Below are 21,546 nucleotides of genomic sequence, written 5' to 3' on the forward strand. Positions count from 1 at the left end.
AATTTTTAGTTTTTTTTTTTTTTTTAAGATTAGTCCTTAATGAAAAACTCACATACTTCCTGAACTTTCCAATTCTACTTCTGGGAATTTAACCTAAATATTTATTTACAAAAGTACATAAGGATGTATGCATAACAATGTTCACTACAGCTTTGTTACTTTATAATGGAAACTCTAGGAGTTACCTCACAATAAATAGTAAAAAAAGTGTTCACAATAAACATGTATTTTTTAAAAATACCATTCGACTAGTATCATACATAGTACATAATCTCTATCCTTTCCTTTTCCCTTAGTATTTCTTGCACATTTTTTCATATCAGCACAATTAGGTCTACCTCATCACCACTATACGAGGTCTGCAATTAAGTCTGCGAACACATCCTAGAAAAAGTGCTACACACCTCATTGCTGACTATCACTACAGTCACCTTTGAAGTACTCCCCTTGGGAAGCTATGCACTGACGCCAGTGCCTAGGGACCCTTCAAAGCAATTTTAGAACTCTTTTTCTGGAATGGCCATGAGAGCTATCATTGTATTACCCTTGATGTCCTGAATGTCATCAAAATGTCTTCCCCTCACTATTTCTTTTATCTTTGGGTAAAGAAAGAAGTCATTGGGGGCCCGATCAGGTGAGTAGGGAGGTGGTTCCAATACAGTTATTTGTTTACTGGCTAAAAACTCCCTCACAGACAGTGCTGTGTGAGCTAGTGCATTGTCGTGATGCAAGAGCCATGAATTGTTGGAGAAAAGTTCAGGTCGTCTAACATTTTCACACAGCCTTTTCAGCACTTCCAAATAATAAAGTTGGTTAACTGTTTGTCCAGTTGGTACAAACTTATAATGAATAATCCCTCTGATAGCAAAAAGGCTAGCAAAATCGTTGCAACAAGTTCGCAAACTTAATTGTCACACATCAGATGTTGCTATTGATCCTTTAACTGATAATAAAACATGATTTACAGAACCATGAAGAATTTTTCTATTTTTTAAAAAATACTTGTAGTTTATAAATGTTTCTCACAATCAATTCACTCCTCTGTCTTTCACATGTTAAAGTTGTAAATCCATTATGAATTCGTACGGTCAACTCTTTCAAAAGAGCATATCAACAAACACGTATCCCACAGTGCACAAACCCACTAAGACCACGTAAGTAAACATGGACGTGTTGATGAGCATAAGTTCACCTGTAATCGTAACATAGCAGTCCACCAAAAAACCATCTCTTTCCCCCCAAGCCTCACAGCACTCAGCTGAGGTACTCAAGGTGGTTACAAGGTACCAGGTATACACGAATTGTAAAAATGTGTTCTATTACCACATTTACATGCATAATTCCCCTCAATCCTTTAAAATATTGGGACAACCAGAAATATACCAACAAATTAGAAGCCAGGAATTGAGATTTACTTTAGTGCAACACTCTCAGATGTAACAGGAAACTAAGCCCGCAGAGAGGATGTTACTGGAGCAAGCAGAGCCTAACCAGGACCCTGAGCGAGGTCGGCCCAGGCTAATGCTCTTCCCACGATGCCTGTCTCTGGTTTCTGCTTAAACCAAAGAGAAGCCAGGGATCGCAGCACTGAAATCAGGAAGACACTCCTCCCACCGTATCTAACAGTCTCTCAAGTCTTAACAGAGCAGTTGATCAGTTGTCCATGCAACACGTCCTCCATTTCATTTTAATAAATGAGGACTTTCCCTGCCTTTCAGTTGCTATGAAATAAATAAGGACTTGCCCTGCCTTTCAGCTGCTATGAAATTTAGTTTCTGTTCCCAAATAGAAATTCCCAGTAAAGACAAAAAGAATAACTGTATGAGGTGGGGAGAGGTGGAGTTGGCAGAAATACCAGTCTGTTCTGGAAGACAGCAGTAATTTCCCAGTTCATATTGGACTATATGAAAAGAAGTAAACTTGTTGCAGTCTGGGAAATGAAACAGGGTCCTGGACCAGGAAGATATGTGTCAACAGATCACTTTTAAACTGAATTAAAATAGGAAAATTGGTGACACCAAAAACATACATATTAGAAAACAAATGCCACAGACCTACCTTCTTCTTCTCTAATATTAATTGACCTGATGCTGTAAGTCATTTGAGCTTCCTTTAAGAGCCTCCTATATGCCAGGCACTGTGCTAAGTACTTTAAATGCAACCAACTTAAGCTTTAATATCATCCATTGAGGAAGGCATTAAATCATTGTACATATACATACATTTACAGTTATTATATAACTTAAGTTAACATAGCTGTTTATATCTGAGGACGATGGCAAATGATTTTAGAATCACTAAGTATAACAACTAAAATGGCTGCAAATATGTTCTTCCTCCTTCCATTACTAAAAGTGATGAATCAGTATAAGTCACCAGACATTTAAAGGATTTTGAAAAATATCCAAGGATTTGAATGATTTCAAAAAAAAGTCAATAAAATCCTGTTCCCCTTCCCCAATTAAAAAAAAAAAAAAACATCACCAACAATTTAAAGAATTCTGAAAAATATAACTAGGAAGTTACTAAACCTGAGACACTGGAGGTTGGAGGTTTTGTACTGGGAGGAGTCGACACTGGAAAACAAAATGATGTAGACTGGATCAAATACTTGGGAGTTATCACGGGCATTTTCACCAAGAATTTAAGAATTTTGAAAAATATAAGCAAAGTGTTATTAAACCTGAATGACTCGAAGTCGGAAGTATAGGACTGGGAGTAGTCGACACTGGAAAACAAAAATAACTTAGACTGGTTCAACCACTTAGGATTATCACTTTCTTTTTATTTATATGAATTATGCCTTTCATGCTTGACTTAGTTAGATAAAAATAAAATTCTTCAGTTTGCTGAAAAACGTTTGCTACCTACTTTAAACATAAAAGCCAAACAAGAAAAATGTATATACCTGTGTGATGTACATAATGTGCTAACCCTACGAAAATATACAAAATAACTAAAGCAGGATTCTTTGTGAATTTTACATCTGTCATAGAAATGACGTTACTCTGTATCATTTCTATTTAAATCAAAGAAATAAAATATAATAAAAAAAAAAAACAACCCTGAGGAAAAAGACACCCTTTGTACCTTTAATGCATTCTGGCATCTTAGGCTCCCACATATTGTCAGCTCCACAGACGATTGTGTCGTTGCCTTTAAGGTAATAACCCGGGTTGCATTCAAGTACAACCTTCGCTCTGTAGTAAAATTTTTTCCCAAATCCTGATACCAATTTTCCATTTCGGAGTGCTGGATATGGACATCTGACCACTGAAAAGTGGAGAAATTGTACAATTAATAGAAAGCTGTTTTAACATACGACAGAAAAACTAGTGCAAAGTAGTAATTTCCAGTGGAAACAAAGAGACAAGGAATGGAAGGCAGGATGTTAATTTTTTAAAGACTTTATTTTGCATTTTAATTCCAGGTGGACAGATCTAACAATCTTTTTCTACCTAGAACAGACTGTCATTACAGTGTATTGGTATCACTGCCCGATATTAATTCTGGGAAAGTTCAAAAGCAACTTTCGATATTCTTTTTAGCTCTACAGATTTCTTTTTCCCTTTCATGCTAATGCTGATTACAGTGCCCTGCTTTGTGAGAAAGGCAGGAAACACTCCTGTTAGAAGGTAATACTTGAGCTCAAATTTAAAAGTTGGAAAGAAGCTAGCCATGCAAAGACAGGCAAAACAAAGGCCTCAGGGAGCAACAACATCCTAGAACTGGGATGTTCGAGAAATAGAAAGGCCAGTGGAGGTAAGACAGGGTTTTCCAAACACTTTGGACTGCAACCCAGACATCAAACAGCACATCTTACATGGTATATAATCCCACAGGCCCGAGATAAAGTTAATACTTAGGCTTCATACCAGTGTACTCTGGTATTTCCCATTCTACTCTACTTCTTAGGAAGTAAAAGGCTGGTCAAGACGCTCTAGATTGACCTTAAGATCCACTAATGACTTTGGCAGAACTTGGGGGGGAAAAAAAACCCTGGGCTGGGCAGTGAGTGCAAGAGAACATCTTATGAGATTAAATCTCAGCAACATATAAGGGCCCATAATGTAAAGCCTTTTAAACCAGAAGACTGCTCTCCTCCTTGCCTGTGGAGGTGAATTTCCATCAGGTATGTTTTCCCTTCTGCCTGAAAAACTTCCTTTCACAATTCTAGGGCAAGTGTAGTAGTGACAATTCCCTTAGCTTTTATCTCAAATGTTTTTATTACACCTTCAGTTTTAAAAGATTTCTCCTTAAAAGTTGAAGGGATTCAGTGCAATCTGGCAGTTACAAAACAGTCATGGGGATAAATACAGCATAGAGAATATAGTCAATAATATTGTTAATAACTATGGATGGTGTCAGGTGGGCACTAGACTTACGGGGTAATCACTTCACAAGTCACATAAATGTCTAACCAATATGTGGTACACCTACAAGTAATACAATATTCAACGTCAACGTAATTGAAAAATAAAAAAATAAAAGATTTCTCCTTGACAGAGATTTCTAGGTTATGTGTTTTATTTTCCTCTCAGTACTTTAGTAGATATTACTGTCTTCTAGTCTCCATAGTTCCTTAAGAGAAGTAGTTTGTCATTCTTAGAGGAAAGGCGCAATGCGATCTTTGCCACTTCTCCTTAGTTGCTTTTCCTTTTACCTTTTGTTTTCAGAAGTTCAACCATGATATGTTTAGTGTAGTGGGGAATTCTTGGTAATTTTTTGAAATTTATTTATCCTGTTAGGGTCACTGAATATCTTGGACTTGTGGGGTTGTTTTGGATCAAAAGTGGATAATTGCAGACAAACATTTATTCAAATAATTGTCTATACTGTTGTTTTTCCTATCTTTCGGAAACTCCATTAACATGTATGTTTGATTGCTTGCTACTCTTTCCCAGGTTGGTAAGTCTCTTTCCCTCTCTTTTCAAAAAATATTTCAGTCAAATTATGTTAGATACTACTATCCTCACTTTGGGTTCACTGGTCTATTCTCTGTTGTGCTAAACTGCTGTTTATCACACTAATGATTTTAAGTTAGATTTGCTGGACATAATTTACATATGAGCCCTGACAATTAAGTTCACGAACTCATCCTAGAAAAAGTGCTACATACCTCATTGCTGAATATCACTATGGTCACCTTCGAAGTACTCCCCTTGGGAAACTATGCACCAAAGCCAGCGCCGTCCACCCTTCAAAGGAATTTTGGAACTCTTTTTCTGGAATGGCTATCAGAACTGACGTCGAATTATCTTTTATGTCCTGAGTTTCATCAAAATGCCCTCTTTCAACACACCCTTTATCTTCGGGTAAAGAAAGAAGTCTTTGGGGGCTAGATCAGGTGTGTAGGGAGGGTGTTCCAATACAGTTATTCATTTACTGGCTAAAAACTCCCTCACAGACAGTGCCTTGTGAGCTGGTGCACTGTTCTGATCCAAGAGCTCCTTCGGGACCATTTGGCACACACCTTTCTCTTGCCACGATTTTCAGTTAAAATTTTCCTGTTTCTCTATTGATGTTTACTTGGTCTGCTATGCTTCTCATGGTTAGCTGACGATTTTCACTTACAATTCAATGAATTTTTCCAATGTTTTCGTCAGTTCTGCTCGTTACTGGCCGCCCTGACTTCTCTTCATCAGTGTCGCGTTCTCTCCCCTCAAAATAAATGTTTGATCCATTTCTACACTGTCGTTTTCTTCAGGGCACTGTCCACATAAACTTGGACTAACATGTCCCTGATTTCACTTTCACTCTTGCCAAGTTTAACAAGAAATGTAATGTTTGTTCGTTGCTCTTATTCAAGGTCAGACATTCTGGAGACGACAGCACTCAAAAATGCGCAACAACAATAATGAACGCCACTCAGCAAGACACCTCCACACGTCAACATGAACACAGCTGTGAGACACTGATACACCAAGGTTATGAAACCTTACCAAGCTGTTCGGACAGTGCTGCCCAGGTAAGCGCAAGGTGGCAAGTTTGCACAGTGAGTTGTCAGACCTCTTTGGGTTATTGAGTCACTTTTCCTAAAACTTTTTTTGCTCATTTTTAAAAAATGGGGTGTTTTCTTATTATTTGTTTTGACAGTTCTTTAAATATCTTTACATATCATAGGTATTCGCTTTGCAAATGTTTTCTCTCAGTTTATGACTCATTTTTCATTCTTCTAACTGTTTTATGAGAACTTAGACTTTTAAGAGTACAGCATTGAGTTTTGAAAAATATAAATACTAATCATGTAATTACCACCACAATAAAGACATAGAAAAGTTCCATTACCTGTAACATTTCCTCCTGCCACTTTGTAATCAACCTTCCCCACCACCCCAAACCACCCAATCATTTGATCTGTTTTCATCTCTATAATGTTGTTTTTCCAGAATGTCATAATGGGATCACGGCCTCTGCATATGGCTTATTTCACTTAGCATAATGCATTTGAGATTCATTCCTATCGTTGCATGGATTAGAAGCTCACTTCTTTTTTACTGCAGAGTATTATTCCATTGTATGATGTACCATGGTTGGGCACCCATTCACCACTAAAGGACACGTGGACGTTTCCAATGTGGGGTGATTATGAATAAGTCTGCTATGAATATTCTCATACATGGTTCTATGTGAACACGGTTTCATTTTACTTGGGTTACAGTTCTATTGTATAACTTTTTAAGAAATTACTGAACAGTGTTCTTGAGTGGATATACCACTTTGCATTCTTAACAGTAATTAATGAGAGTTCCCATTGCTCTGTATCTTTGACAGTAATGGTATTAAGTGTTTCCTTTTCAGTTTTAGCCATTCTAACATGTGTTTAATTGTATAATTATATTGCATGATTTAATAATTGTGGTTTTAAATTACATTTTTGTGACTACTAATGCTATTGAGTAACTTTTCATGTATTTTTTTGACAACCATAGTAACTTTTCATAGAACTTTTTTGCTCAGTTTTTTAAAATGGTATGTTTTATTATTTGTTTTGAGAGTTCTCTATATATCTTTACATATCATAGATATGTGCTTTGCAAATATTTTCTCCCAGTCTATGACTCATTGTTTTCATTATTATAACTGTTTTATAAGAGCAGAAGTTTTGAGTTTTTAAGAAGTCCCATTTATTCATTTTTTTTCTTTAAAGGAGCATTCTTTTAGGATTGTATTTAAGAAACCTTTGTCTAGATCACAAATATCTTCTATATTTTCTAATAAGTTTTATATTTTTAGGTTTTTTTCTTTATGTATATAATGCTTTGAGTACCTTTTATTTATTTTTTTAACACAGATATCAAATTGTGCCTGTTCTTTACCATTTTTCTACTGAATTGTTTGTACATCTGCAATGAAATCAACTGGAAACATTTGAAAGGGTCTGTTCTGGACTCTATTCTATTCTATTGTTCTCTCAGGCCATCCTTTCACCAATACCATGCTGTCTTGATTACATGCTTATGTTTTATAATAATAAATCTTGACACTAACTAGAATGAGTGCTTCAATTTTTTCAAAATTTTTACTATCATGCTACTTTTGTCTTTTCATAGACATTTTAGAATCAGATCATCAATTTATACAAAAAGTTCTACTGGGATTTTATTGAGATTGTGCTACAATTATAGATCAATTATGGAAATTCACATCTTTATTATAATTCAGTCTTGCAATCCATGACCACTGAATTTCTCTCTACTAAGGTCTTCTTTAATGTCTTTTATAAGTGTTTAGTTGTTTTTACCACTCAAAAGGTACATGCTATGAAATTTATTTTCAAATATTATATGTAGTTAGGATATTTTGTAAATATTACTTAAAAATTTCAATTTCTAATAGTTTACTACTAATACTATATAGACAGGCAACTGATTGCTGTACATTGATGCTGTGTTTGCAATCTGGTTAAAACTTCAGTCTTTCAACTTTTCTATTGAGGCAATCATGTCATAGTGCCTATAGCGTACTTAATTTCTTTCTCTCCAATACATATGCCTATTTCTATTTCTTGCCTTATCGTGCTAGGGCAGTGAGAGTAGACATTCTTGTCTTGTTCCTACATTAGGGGGAAATGAAGCAGTCATCTACCAATAAGTGAAATGTTAGCTGTGGGATTTTTGTAGGAGTAATTTGTCAGGACAGACAGTTCCCTTCTATTCTTAGTCTCTGAGAAGTTTTATAATGAAACAATGAAGAATTCTGTCGAATGCTTTTTTCCCCCGCATGTATTAAGATGATCCTGCATTTTTTTCTTCTTTGCAGCCTCCTTATATGGTAAATTACACTGATCTATTTTAAAATTTGAATCAACCTTCCATTCAAGGAATACATTCCACTTGATTATGATGTATTCTTATTTTTACACATGACAGGGATTTGATTTGTCAATGTTTTGGCAAGAAGTTTTGGTTCTATGTTCATTATGGATATTGTTTGTAATTTTCCTGAAATGTTGCTGTCTGGTTTTGAGATCAGGGCAATGTTGTCTTCATGAGATGAGGTGAAAAGTATCCTTCGCTTTCGTATTTTCCTGGAGAGTTTGTGTAGAGCTGCTACTATTTACTCCTGAAATAGTTGGTAATTACCCCAGGAAGAACAGTTCTTTTTGTGAGAAGGTTTAAGTTGTCAAATTTATTGGCATAAAGTTGTTCCTGTTATTCTCTTATTAGCCTTTAAATGTCTGCAGGACATTTAGTGTTGTCCTCCTTTTCAATCTTGATATTGGTAATTAAAATTTTTTCTTGTCATACTATTTATACGTTAAAACATTTTATTGATGTTGTCCAAAAACTACAGGTAGGTTTCATTAATTCTCTCTACTTTTTCCTCTTTTCAATTTCGTTGATTTCTATCTTTATGATTTCCTTCTGTTTCCTTGTTTGGGGTATAATTTGCTCTTCTTTATTAGTTTCATAAAGTAGAAACTTAAATTATTTATTTCAGACACTTCCCCCTTTTCAATAGTATAAGTATTTCATGCTATTAGTATCCTCCTAAACAATGCTGTTCCTCCACCCCACAAATTTTGATACATTGTATTTTCATTTTATTCAATTAAAAACACTGCCTAATTTTTCTTGTGACTTTTTGATTCATGGGTCAGTTAGAAGTATCTTGCATAATTTTCATATATTTGGGGATTTTATAGATATCTTTGTTTTGATTTCTACATTCATTTCACTGTGATCAGATCACGTATAGTAAATGATTTCAATTTTTTGAAATTTGTTACAAATTATCTTATTTCGTAGAATATGCAATTATAGAGAATGTTCCATTTGCAGTTGACAAGAGTGTTTTGCTATTTAGTGGTTTCTTTTTTTTGGAGAGTCAAATGTAAAATATTATTATTATATGTCAACTCAAACTGAAAAAATAAATATTTAATAGGAAAAAGAGTCAACCTCCAGTGCCTCCACGTTTTATATCACACTCTAAGATCTTTAAAATTCTTTTTAAAGTACAGTAGTTCCTCGGGTTTCGAACATCTCCGTTGACGAACATTTTGGCTTACAAACACCATAAACCCAGAAGTAAATGCTTCGGTTTTCGAACACGCCTCGGAAGTCGAACATGCTATGTGGCTTCCTCTGAGTGCAAGATCCTGAGGACTAGATGTCGGCTGTTTTCGAACGTTTCACAACTCGAATGGTCTTCCAGAATGGATTACGTTAGAAAACCAAGGTACCACTGTACAGGCATATGTAGGAGATATTGAGGGTTTGGTATCAAACCACAGAAATAAAATGAGTATCAAAATAAAGTAAGGCATAATCTTTTTGCTGGTGAGGGGCTTCCCTTCAATTTTTAAAAAATGCAGTATCTGTGAAGTGCAATAAAGCAAAGAATAATTTAAAAAGGTATGCCTGTGTGGGGTCAGAGCCAGGAGTGCAGTTTCCAGGCTCTCGCCCTCACGTGGAAAGGTGCTCACTCGGGTAGTAAATGGCCATCAACTGTGATTGGATGGCCATCAGCTGTGGCTAGTTGGCTATCAGCTGTAACCAGTGAGCCATTGGCCACTAATATAACTGCCGTGGCTACGCTAGCACCAAATGGGGGCTAGCAAGAAGATGGTGGCTGAGCTAGCAAGAGCGGATTGCAGTTAGCATGGCAGATTGCAGCTAGCAAGTGAGGTTGGTTGGTTGGCAGAGAAAAGTGGACAGCAGGTTGCGGATAGTGTGGCTCCTGCTTCCTGTGTCTCCAAACCAGATGCCAGGGAGACTATAGTGGTATGACTCCGCTACCTATGGCTCCGTGGGTGTTCCTTTTTGGCCTCACCATGTCCTGTGTTCTTATGTGGGGAGCGGGACTAGAGACCCTGCATGACAGCCTGTATGTTAAATCTGGAGTTTATTAATATTACCAGCGAGAGGGTTAGTCTTTTACAATATACTCTTCCATTTCCTCTAGCCAGAACTCTCAGACTTCTTGTAATACAAGATAAAACTCTGCTATTTTTAAGCCAAGGTGTGTTGAGTTTCCATACTTTGAAGCAAAAAAATCCTAACTCATACATCTACACAGTAATTCACAATGTATAAATTAGAATGTCAAGAACATGTGGAGTGAAGGGTGGGGAACTCAACTAGAATTATTTTTTATTCTATTTTACCTAATTAAATTAGAAACTAATGAAAAAGAGGAAAAAGCACATATGGCTGTTTAGTTTACTTGTTCGTAAAAGTATATACAAAGTGTTCACATACTATTTATAAATGAAAAAATAAATAGAAATATATTACCTTTACACTCAGGAAGGTCACTACTCCATGTATCAAGCCCAGAGCAAATCAGCTTGCTCTCTCCAACAAGTGAATATTCATCTGGTCCACTGGAAGGATTACAACTATAAATTACTACTTCATTATATTCAAAAGTATCCTTGTGGCTATTGGTGTATTTTCCATTTGGTATTTGTCCAGGTGGTTTACACAAAATCTCTTAAAAAGAGAAAAAAGAGGACAGGAAAGGCCAAATAAAAGGTAAAACATTTAGACAGCATTAGTAATGTCTTACAAACTGCCTTCAATACATTCATTAACATGATTTCTCCAATCTAGCTGTGAATCCACTATCCATTTAGAAGAAAGTTCTATGAGAAAATGTATTATCTTTTTTCATTTTCATCCTAAGGAGTGTATGGTGAAATTTGCCAGAAGCTACAAATGCTGTTATTGCAAAATTTGAATCCTGACGTCTTCCTTTAAGCCAAATATTGAAGAGATGTGCAAAAATGTAAAACAATGCCATTGTCCTCACTATTTGTTTTAGAAAAATTTCACTTTTCATAAAAAATACATTGTACATTTTAATATGTATTTTGCTTACTGTTCTTAATAATCAATTAATAAATAACTATTTTTTAAAACTTCTCAGTTTTAATTCCAAAATAATACCAATATACATATCCCATCTGAAAAGAAGCTCTGGGGGATCTTTGTTAATTTAAAAGCGTAAATCCGAGGCCAAAATGTGTGACATCTGCTGCTCTAAACTCTAAAGAGAGAACATACTTACTTTCACACAGTGGGGGATCCTTATCCCAAACCACACTGTTTCCAACAAGTTCACAATGTAGGACTTCGTGTCCAACTAAGCGAAAACTAAATGAGAAAAGGAAAGATTACTGTTTTCTTTACCAGTTAACATGATGCACATAATAATGAAAACTTTTATACGGTTGGCTTTTTGCACTGCAGTAGTCTCAGGGAGGAGTTTCTTAAAGAATCTATGATGAAAGTACGAACTAAATCTGCAATTTAATGAAATAAACAGTTTCTGCTGCGAGCACACTACCTAGAGCAAAATGTCTGTATAAATCTGTCATGCCTGTCAGTCAGGTGTTCGCCATCTCTGGCAATCACACACGTTAACTTCTCTGCCTTTGCTCCTTCCATTCTGCTCAATCAGGATGACCACTGAGTAGAGATCAGGCCCTAGAGTTTGCCTGCGTATATTTGAGTCCCAGCTCCACAAGTGACTTGTTAGTTGAGCTTGGCCATTGTTTCTCCTGCTTGGTTTCCTCAACTAAAAAGGGAACAATAGTATATGTCTTGTGTGCTAGTTTCAATGATTACATGCGTTAGCATCTGGCACCCAGTAAGTGCTCGGCGAGTTTCAGCTCTTACAAATATTCTTCAGATCGCAACATCTTCCTAGAAGTAGCTCAGGAAAACTCCTACTCGAAATCTCTCCCTTCCTTCTGGACTCTCATGTAATGACCATGAATAAGTCTATTCCTTTGGTACTTCTCATTTACTATTTTGCTTTGACACCTCTCTGTATATATTGTCATTCTCAATAGGGCTATTACTTTTTGAGAAAAGTCTATGTCTTAACCTGTTGGTACTCCTCAAAGTGCCTAACAAGTTCTAACTTTAGGCCAGATATTTTTTCTTGATCAAGTAAAAAACCGTCAGTGAAATTGCCTGTACGTGCTTCCAGCTGACTTTCCCCTCCAGGCTCACTCGTTGATTCTACATTACAATGTATTAGTAGAGGATTCTGGGATGATGGCAGGGTAGGACGCACCAAGAACCTACAGTGCTAGAATCTGTCTGATATAACAATTTTGGAAGTCTAGAATCCCCTGAAGGCTTGCAAGTTCCAGGAAAAGACTTGGATAGGGAAATTCCATTAATATTGGTCACCTTCAGCTCTTAGCATAATGGCAGCTACCCACCCCCATTCCTAGGAGGTCATGTGTTTCTGGAGCAGCATATTAACAGCCAGGGAGGAAAAATGGGACCCAATCCTCACAAATATCAGGGATCTGTAGTGTTATCACTGTGCACTGCTCTTGATCATAAAAAAGCAGATAAAGACGTGGGTAACCATTACTGTCACATATCCTCCACTCTAGGAAGACCATTCTGTGCCTACTAAAGTGACTTCTGTAGGGAAATGTCCAGTGTCCTTTGCATCCCCACTTCATTTTTTGCTGTTTCCCCTTTATGAAGCCAGACACTGAAACAAAGACATTCAAAAACACTGCGTATGTGGGGAAAATCAGATAGTGAACTGTGCATGCCCAGAGGAGGGCTCAGAAAAGACCTGAGAAGACCTTCAGTTTACACATCAGGCTGATCCTCAGACTGTACAACAACAACAACAACAAAAAACACACCAAAACCTGGAAAATAAGAAGCCCTGGGAAGGAGAATCTGATTTCCAGTGTTACCCCATTAAATGTCCAGTTCAAAAAAGAAAAGAATCACAAGGCATACAAAGAAACAGGAAAGCATGGCCCATTCAAATGAAAACAAATTAACATAAATTCTCCCTGGAAAAGACCTAATTCCAGATACAATACACAAAGACTTTAAAATAACTGTTTTAAAGACGCTCAAAGAACTAAAGGAAGAAACTAGAAAGTCAAGAAAACAACGTGTCAACACAGTGTAGATATCAACTAGGAGATAGAAAACCTAAAAAGAAACCAAAATGAAATTTTGGAGTTGAATAGTACAATAACTTCAATGAAAAATTCACTAGATAAATTAGTAGTTTTTAGCATGCAGAAGAAAGAATCAGTGAATTTGAAGGAAGGACAATGGAAATTATTAAGCCTAAGGAACAGAAAGAAAAAATGTTGAAGAAAAGTGAACAGAGCATAAGGGCCTGTGGTACCTGTGTGCACCAATAAGTAGACCAATATATGTACTGTCTTACTCTCAGAAAGAGAAGACAGAGAGGAAAGGGGCAGAGAGACTCTAAAGTAATGGCCACAAACTTTCCAAATTTGATGAAAGACATGAATATAAATGTTCAAAAGCTCAACAAACTCCAAGTAAGTTTAACTCAAGAGATCCACAGTAAGAAACAGAATGATCGAACTTTAAAAACCAGTGACAGAGAGATCCTTGAAAGCCACAAGAGAGAAATGAATCATCATGTACAAGGAATCCTAAATAAGATCCGGAGCAGATTTCTCATCAAAAACCTGTAGGCCAGAAACTGAGCTGATAAACTCAAAGTGCTAAAAGAAAAAAATTGTCAACCAAAAATCCTCTATCCAGCAAAACCATGCTTCAAAAGTGAGGGAGATATTAAGACTTTCCCAGAAATAAAAGCTGAGGCAGTTTGTTACCACTAAACCTCACATGAAAACATGCTGAAGGGAGTCCTAAAGTATGAAATTGGAGGACACTAAAAAGTAACCCAAAGGCATATGGATAAATAAACATTTCATTGAAGGTACATACATGGGCAATAATCAAAGCTATATTATTGTAACAATGGTTTGTACCTATAATTTTTCTTTTCTATGTGAGAAACTAATCCTTTAAAAGAAAATCAACACATTACTGTAGAAGCTAGTATTACAATTATTACTGTGGAGACCAGTATGACATCAACAATCTAAAAAGGTGGGGACAGAGCTGTAAAGGAGCAGTGTTTGTAATTTACTGAAGTTAAGTTAGCATAAATTCAAAGTGCAGCATGGTAACTGTAGGATTTTAAATATATTCGCATGATAACCACAAGCAAAAGAAAATGAGACAGGAATTTAAGCATTTCACCACAAAAATAAACTGAACAGGAAAGGAGGGGCAAAAAGCTATGAGGCATGCAGAAAACTAATAGCATAATAACAGAAAGCAGTCCTTCTTGTCAGTAATTTATTTAAATATAAAATGATTATACTCTCCTATCTAAAGACAGAGATTGGCAGAATGGATAAAACCAAATGATACAACTCTACGCTGTCTATAAGAGACTCACATGAAAGACAAAAAAATAGAAAGTGAAAAAATGGAAAAATATATTCCATGCAAATAGTAACCATAAGAGAGCAGAGGTGGCTGCACTAATTAATACAAAATAGACTTTAAATCAAAAAAGGTTACAAGAACAAAAAAGGACATTATATATTAATAAGGGTTCAATACTGCAAAAAAGATACAATTATAAATATTTATGCACCTAACTACAGACCATGAAAATATATGAATTGAAGGGAGAAATACCCATTTCTACATAACAGGCTTTCCTACAATAGTAGCTGGAGACTTCAATACCCCATCACAATAATGGATAGAACAACTAGACACAAGATAAATAAGGAAACAGAGGACTTCAACCACACTATAAACAAACTAGATCTCACAGACATAGACAGAGCACTCTGACCAACATCAAAATACACATTTTCAGGTGCACATGAGACAATCTCCAGGGAAGACCATATTTTAGATCACAAATTAATGCTATTAATAAATTAATCACATAACAAAATAATTATATTAGGCCACAAATTAATATGAAATAATCAATAGACAAAAAAAATAGATTTCATGCAAAGTAAATTCTCTGACCACATGGGCTGAAGTAACAAATCAATATCAAAAGGAAGACTGTAAAATTCACCTTACTTTGAAAACGGAACAACACACTTTTAAACAGCCAATGGATCAAAGAAGAAATCATGAGAGAAATTATAAATTACTTTGAGACGAATTAAAATGAAAACATAATATTCTAAAACGTAGGCGATGCAACAAAAACGTGCCAATGGGGGAATTTATAGCTATGAAAGCTTACAACAGAAAACACCTGAAATGAACAACCTAATTCACAACTTAAGGAACTAGAAAAAGAACTAAACCCAATGCTAGCACAAGGAAATCTATAATAAAGAGTAAAGGTAAACAATACAGACAAGAGAAAAGCAATAGGAAAAAAAATCAATGAAACCAAAAGTTGGTTTTTCAGAAAGATCAACTAAATTGACAAACCTCTGCCTACCTAGATGGACTAATAACTGAAAAAGAAGACCCAAATTACTAAATTCAGAAATGAAACTGGGGACATTAATATTGAGTCTACAGAAATACATAATACTATAAGAGAGTACTATGAAAAATTTTATGCCAACAAATTAACTGACATAGATAAAATGGAAAAATTCCCAGAAACACAAAACCTACCAAGATTAAATCACACAGATATAAGAAGTCTAAGCAGACATATAACTAGTAAGGAGGTCGAATAGGGAATGAAAACTCTCCCAATAAAGAAAATCCTTGGACCTTATGGTGTCCCTGGTGATGTTTTAAAACTAAAACCTATATTCTCTTCTCTTTTTTTTTTTTTTTAATTGAAGATGTGGAAGTCTTCTGAACTCACTCTATGAGAACAACACTACTGTGATACCAAAGCCGGACAAAGACACTACATAAAAAAGAGAAAACTACAGACACATATCCTTTATGAGCCTTGATGTAAAACTCAACAAAATACTGGCAAAGAGAATTGAGCAGCATGATAAAAGTATTATTCACCATGACCAGGTGGGATTTATTCCTGAAATGCAAGGATGACTCAACATATGACAATTAGTTAATGTAATATGCAACATCAATAGAACAAAGGGAAAATACACATGATTATCTCCGTTGATGCAGAAAAAGCACTTGACAAAATTTAACACTCTCTCATGTTAAACATACTTCATAAACTAGGAATAGAAGGAAACTACCTCACGATAATAAACACTATATATACAAAACCCGCAAAAACATCATACGAAATGGTAAAAAGCTGAAAGATTTTCCTCTAAGATGAGGAACAATGCATGGATGTGTGCTTTCACCACTTCTATCAACAAAGTACTGGAAGTTCTAGCCAGAGCAATTAGGCAATCAACCAATCAATCAATCAATCAATCAATCAAATAAAGGTAATGAAATTAGTTAGGAAGAAGTAAAATTTATCATATAATAGGATCTTACATGTATAAAATCCTAAAGATCACACACACACCCTGTTAGAATTGATAAATTCAGCAATTAGCAAGACACAAAGTTAAAAAAAAAAATCGTTGCATTTCTGCAGTGTACTACATTCACCCTCTAAATGCACATTTGTCATAAATGCCCAATATTCTGAACACGTACTATTAAAAGAACCCTGTAGAACAAAAGTCACTATCAAGTGCTTTTGAGATGCTTCACTCCTTTGTAGCAGTCTCAAAAATAAGGTTTTCCAACTTAGAGATCTTGTTCAACATTAAGGTCCAGGCTAACCAGGTCAATTTTGATCTGGTCACACTTTGTAGAGTTATCTCGATATAAGAATATCTTTGGTGAGCTATTCTACCTCACATTTCTGTAAGCCCCGCTTCAGCTCTGAGAGTCGGCCATTTTACATAGGGTGCACTTTGTTGTTAAGGATAAATTCTTTGATTACTACGTTCTTAATGCTTATTATTACATACAGTAAGTATTAGATAATTCTGCTTTCCTTCAATTGAAATTTCTTTGCATTAATTACACATCTTTTCAGTCTCCATGAAAAGCCCAAGAACTGACTGGCTATAAGTACAAGTTGTCACATGGAAAGCAAAATGAAATCTACATTATGAGAATGCTAAAAGTAGACAAAACAACAAAAAAATCAAACTAGTAACATTTACCTTATTTTCTCTACTTACCCCTCATTACAAACAAAGTGAACCTTTGAACCGAACAAGAAAGTTCCATTTAGACGGCCATTTAGGGGGTCTCCTAGCTGTGGACATGATTTTCCTGAAAGAAAAATTTGAAATTAATTGATTTATACCAATTTCAAAATGTGTTTGAATGAAAATCAAAATTCTACATTGCTCTATTGAACTCATGGGAATATAATTTTCTTTCTTTAACTATTAAAAGCCCAAACTTAAGTTTCACATTTACTCTGAGTACCACTGTCAAGAAAAAGATTCCCTGGAGATTTTGAAAGCCCGAAAAAATACATTATTACCTAAAATCTACATTCACATGAGAAAGCCATCACTGTAATAGTAGAATATGCATCCCAAAATGTGAAAAAATCTCTAGAGCAATTTTTTAAAAAAGTTCTGTTTCCTTACTTGTACAAGCCTCCTGGAGAGGTGTCCACGTGTTATCTGCCTGACAAACCGCAGTGGTGGTAAGAAGAGGAACAATACGCATGTATCCAGGGCGGCACTCATACTCTACTTTGTCCCCAGGATTGTAAGTGGCTTGAGAAGCACCCTTGAGCTTCATAGATTGGAATCTCGGTGGATCATCACAGGCATCTGTGCATAAGAGAATAAGAACATGAAAATAAAGTATTTGATCATTTTCACCAGCCAGGGCCTGTGGCCTGGCAGCGGGCAAGTAGTACAGAAAAAAATGGAAAGGTCCTTGGCAAGATTTTAAATGATCATTCCATGCTTTCACCCAAGTGATCATAGTAGGGGAGGGTGTGCTGTGCTTGCTTTAAATAACAGTCTATTAGCTTTTGGTTTGTTGGAGAATAAGGTGAATATTCACTCAACAGTAAATTGAAGACACAGCAGTAATGTTTTTGGTTTAAAAATATGTATATTCATAGGTATGCGTTCTTCCCCTTTTTTTTTCTAAATTCCTTTCACACTCACCTCTCCCCTAACAAGACTTGTGCAGGATATATCACTCTGGCCAGATCACTCTTCCAGAGTTTGAAACACAAACTGATGATGACCTGTCACTTCAGGCTCAGTCTCCTCTGAGGAGTTAAGTTCCTCGAAGTCAGGGATCACATGCCTTCCTTTTCCAGTGCACACTGTACCCAGTGGGTGCTTAAGAAATGCTATGTATGGTGAGAGGTGGCTATTAAGTAAGCATTGTGGATTTCATAGACCAAAATAAATATGAGTTAAAGTATTTGAAAGTAGAAGACTTCATTTCATATGTTTCATATCAGTGAACTGAGCATTTTATAAGTGAACAGATATAATTTACGTGTCAAATTTTACAACCCCTAACATTATTTTAAAAATAATTTAATCTTCCTTCACTGGTCAGTGTATCATGCATGACCTCAGAAGTTCCCTGAGTTAGCTGTTTGGGCTTTGTATATCCAACATATACCTACAGTAAAGCTACTATACTGTTAAACTTTTACAAGTTTTTATTTCTGGGCTTTCTTTTTTTTTTGTAGTAGTTTTTCTTCCTAGAATAGTGTCATTTCTACTTTAGCAATTCCTCTTCCTTTAAATTATTGTGGGCTTGAAAAACCTCACATATCTGTTGGAAATACTATGTAAAATAATGCGATGGAGACAAATCAAATAAACTAAAGGGCAAAAGAATGCAGAGGCTTCTGTGAGGGTAAGGACCTAAGAAGAAAGGACATAGGTCTATTTTGATCCCTAATGAATCTTTCCCTTCTTACATCAGACTGAGAGACTGGTTAAGAGAACTCTAAACAAGGAAATTTTAAAAAATATTTTTATTAAAATATAGCTAATGTAAAATATTATATTAGTTTCAGGTGTAAATCATGGTTATTCAACAGTACCTACCTGGCATTATGCAGAGTTATTACCACATTATTGGTTATATTGCCTATGTTAAAGAAGTGATCACCATGATAAGTCCAGCAACCATCTGGCACTGTACCATGCTATCACAATATTATTGACTATATTTCTCTTATTCTTCTTTATCTTCCCCCGCACTTTTTAATTTTTCAATTAGAGTTCACATTCAATATTATTTTATGTTAGTTTCAGGTATACAACACAATGGTCAGACATCTACACAACCTAGGAAGTGATCCCCCGACTAGTACCCACCTGGCACTATACATAGTTATTATCATATTATTGATTATATTCCCTATAATTTACATCCCTATAACTATATTTTAATTACCAATTTGTATTTTTTAATCCCTTCACCTTTTTAACCCTGTCCCAACCCCCCTCTCATTTATCCCCCAATAGATCTACTATCCATCTGACATCTTACACAGTTATTCAATATTATTGACTATATTCCTTATGCCAGACCCTACATGGCCATGACTACTGTGTAACATCTAATTTGTACTTCTTAATCCCTTTCTTTTTTCACTTACCCCCAAATCCCCTCTCATCTGCCAACCACCAAAATGTTCTCTGTATCCATGAGTTTGTTTCTGTTTCACTTGTTTATTTTGTTCTTTAGATTCTACGTATAAGTGAAATCATATGACATTTATCTTTTGCTGTCTGACTTACTACACTCAGCACAATACCCTCTAGGTCCATTCATGTTGTTGCAGATGGTAAGATTTCATTCTTTATTTTACGGCTGAGTAATATTCCATTGTATATATGTACCACCTCTTCTTTATCCATTCATCCATTCAAAGCCACCCAGGTTGCCTTTATATCTTAGCTATTGTAAATAAGACTGCAATTAACATATGGATGAGCATGTCCCCTTGAAGTAGCATTTTGGGTTTGTTCAGATAAACATCAAGAAGTGGGATTACTAAGTCTTCTTTGTCTCTTGTTATGGTCTTTGTTTTAAAGTCTATTTTGCCTGATATAATTATTGCTACCCCATCTTTTTTGTTTGTTTGTTTCCATTTTCATGAAATATCTTTTTCATCTCTTTACTTTCAGTTTGGGTCTTTTGATCTGAAGTGAGTCTCTTGTAAGCAGTATATGTAAGAGTCTTGTTTTCTTCTCCATTCAGCATCCCCATCTTTTGATTGGAACACATAATCCATTTACATTAAAGTAATTGTTGATAGGTATGTAATTGCCATCTTATTATTCATATTTTTATTTTATTTTCATCTTAAAGAAGTCCCTCTAAGATTCCTTGTTATACTGGTTTGGTGGTTGTTTCATTAGCTTTTTTCTTGTCTGGGAAGCTCTTTATCTGTCGTAGGATTCTAAATGACAGCTTTGCTGGGTAGCATAATCTTGGTTGTAGGTCCTTGCTTTTCATCACTTTGAATATTTCCTGCCAATCCCTTTGGCTTACAAAGTTTCTGTTGAGAAATCAGCTGACAGTCTTATGGGCGCTCCTTTGTAGGTAACTAACTGCTTTTCTCTTGCTGCTTTTAAGATTCTCTCTTTGTCTTTATCCTTTGGCATTTTAATTATGATGTTTCTTGGTGGTGGGTCTCTTTGGGGTCATCTAGTTTGGGACTCTCCGTGTTTCCTGGGCTTGTATATCTATTTCCCTAATTCTTTTGCCAGGTTAGGGAAGTTCTCTGTCATTATTTCTTCAAATAAGTTTTCAATTCTTTGCTCTCTCTCTTCTCCTTCTGGCACTCCTATAATGTGAATGTTGGTACGCTTGATGTTGTCCCAGAGGCCCCTTAAATACTCCTCTGGTTTTTAATCTTTTTTTTTCTTTTTGCTGTTCTGATTGGGTGTTTTCTGCTACCTTATCTTCTACATCACTGATTTGATACTCTGCTTCATGTAATCTACTGTTGATTACCTGTAATGTGTTCTTTATTTCTGACTGGTTCTTAATTATGTTTTCTGTCTCTATTTTATATTTCCTATCTCTTTGTTGAAGTTCTCCCTGATATCATTGAGTATCCTTATAACCAGTGTTTGAAACTCTGTGTCTGGTAGATCACTTGTCTCTGTTTTGCTTAGTTCTTTTTCTGGAGCTCTGATCTGTTCTTTTGTTTGGGGCATTTCTTTGTCTCCCCATTTTGGCTGCCTCCCTGTGTTTGTTTCTATGTATTAGGTAGGGCTGCTTTGTCTCCCGGTCTTGGTAGAGTGGCCTTATACAGTTGGTGTGCTGTGGGGCTCAGTGGCAC

General features: G+C 35.7%; 1 protein-coding gene across 5 annotated transcripts in view; it reads right to left on the reverse strand.

Annotated features, from left to right (window-relative positions):
• The window catches only part of LOC109439516 (membrane cofactor protein), a 91,511-nt gene that overhangs the window by 19,776 nt on the left and 50,189 nt on the right, over window positions 1-21,546 (reverse strand). For 4 of the 5 annotated variants that reach the window (XM_074322465.1, XM_074322467.1, XM_074322468.1 and 1 more), the window contains exons 2-6: window positions 17,855-18,043; window positions 17,435-17,528; window positions 11,518-11,603; window positions 10,743-10,940; window positions 3,091-3,273 (exon numbers count right to left, since the gene is read on the reverse strand). In XM_074322465.1, the coding sequence (XP_074178566.1) occupies window positions 3,091-3,273; window positions 10,743-10,940; window positions 11,518-11,603; window positions 17,435-17,528; window positions 17,855-18,043 (750 nt within the window). Of the gene's footprint in view, window positions 1-3; window positions 2,577-2,683; window positions 2,729-3,090; window positions 3,274-10,742; window positions 10,941-11,517; window positions 11,604-17,434; window positions 17,529-17,854; window positions 18,044-21,546 lie in introns of those variants that run through there. The other variant, XM_074322469.1, reaches the window with a different exon arrangement.

This window comes from Rhinolophus sinicus, linkage group LG17 (genome assembly GCF_036562045.2).
Source record: "Rhinolophus sinicus isolate RSC01 linkage group LG17, ASM3656204v1, whole genome shotgun sequence".
In the NCBI taxonomy this organism is placed as follows: domain Eukaryota; kingdom Metazoa; phylum Chordata; class Mammalia; order Chiroptera; family Rhinolophidae; genus Rhinolophus; species Rhinolophus sinicus.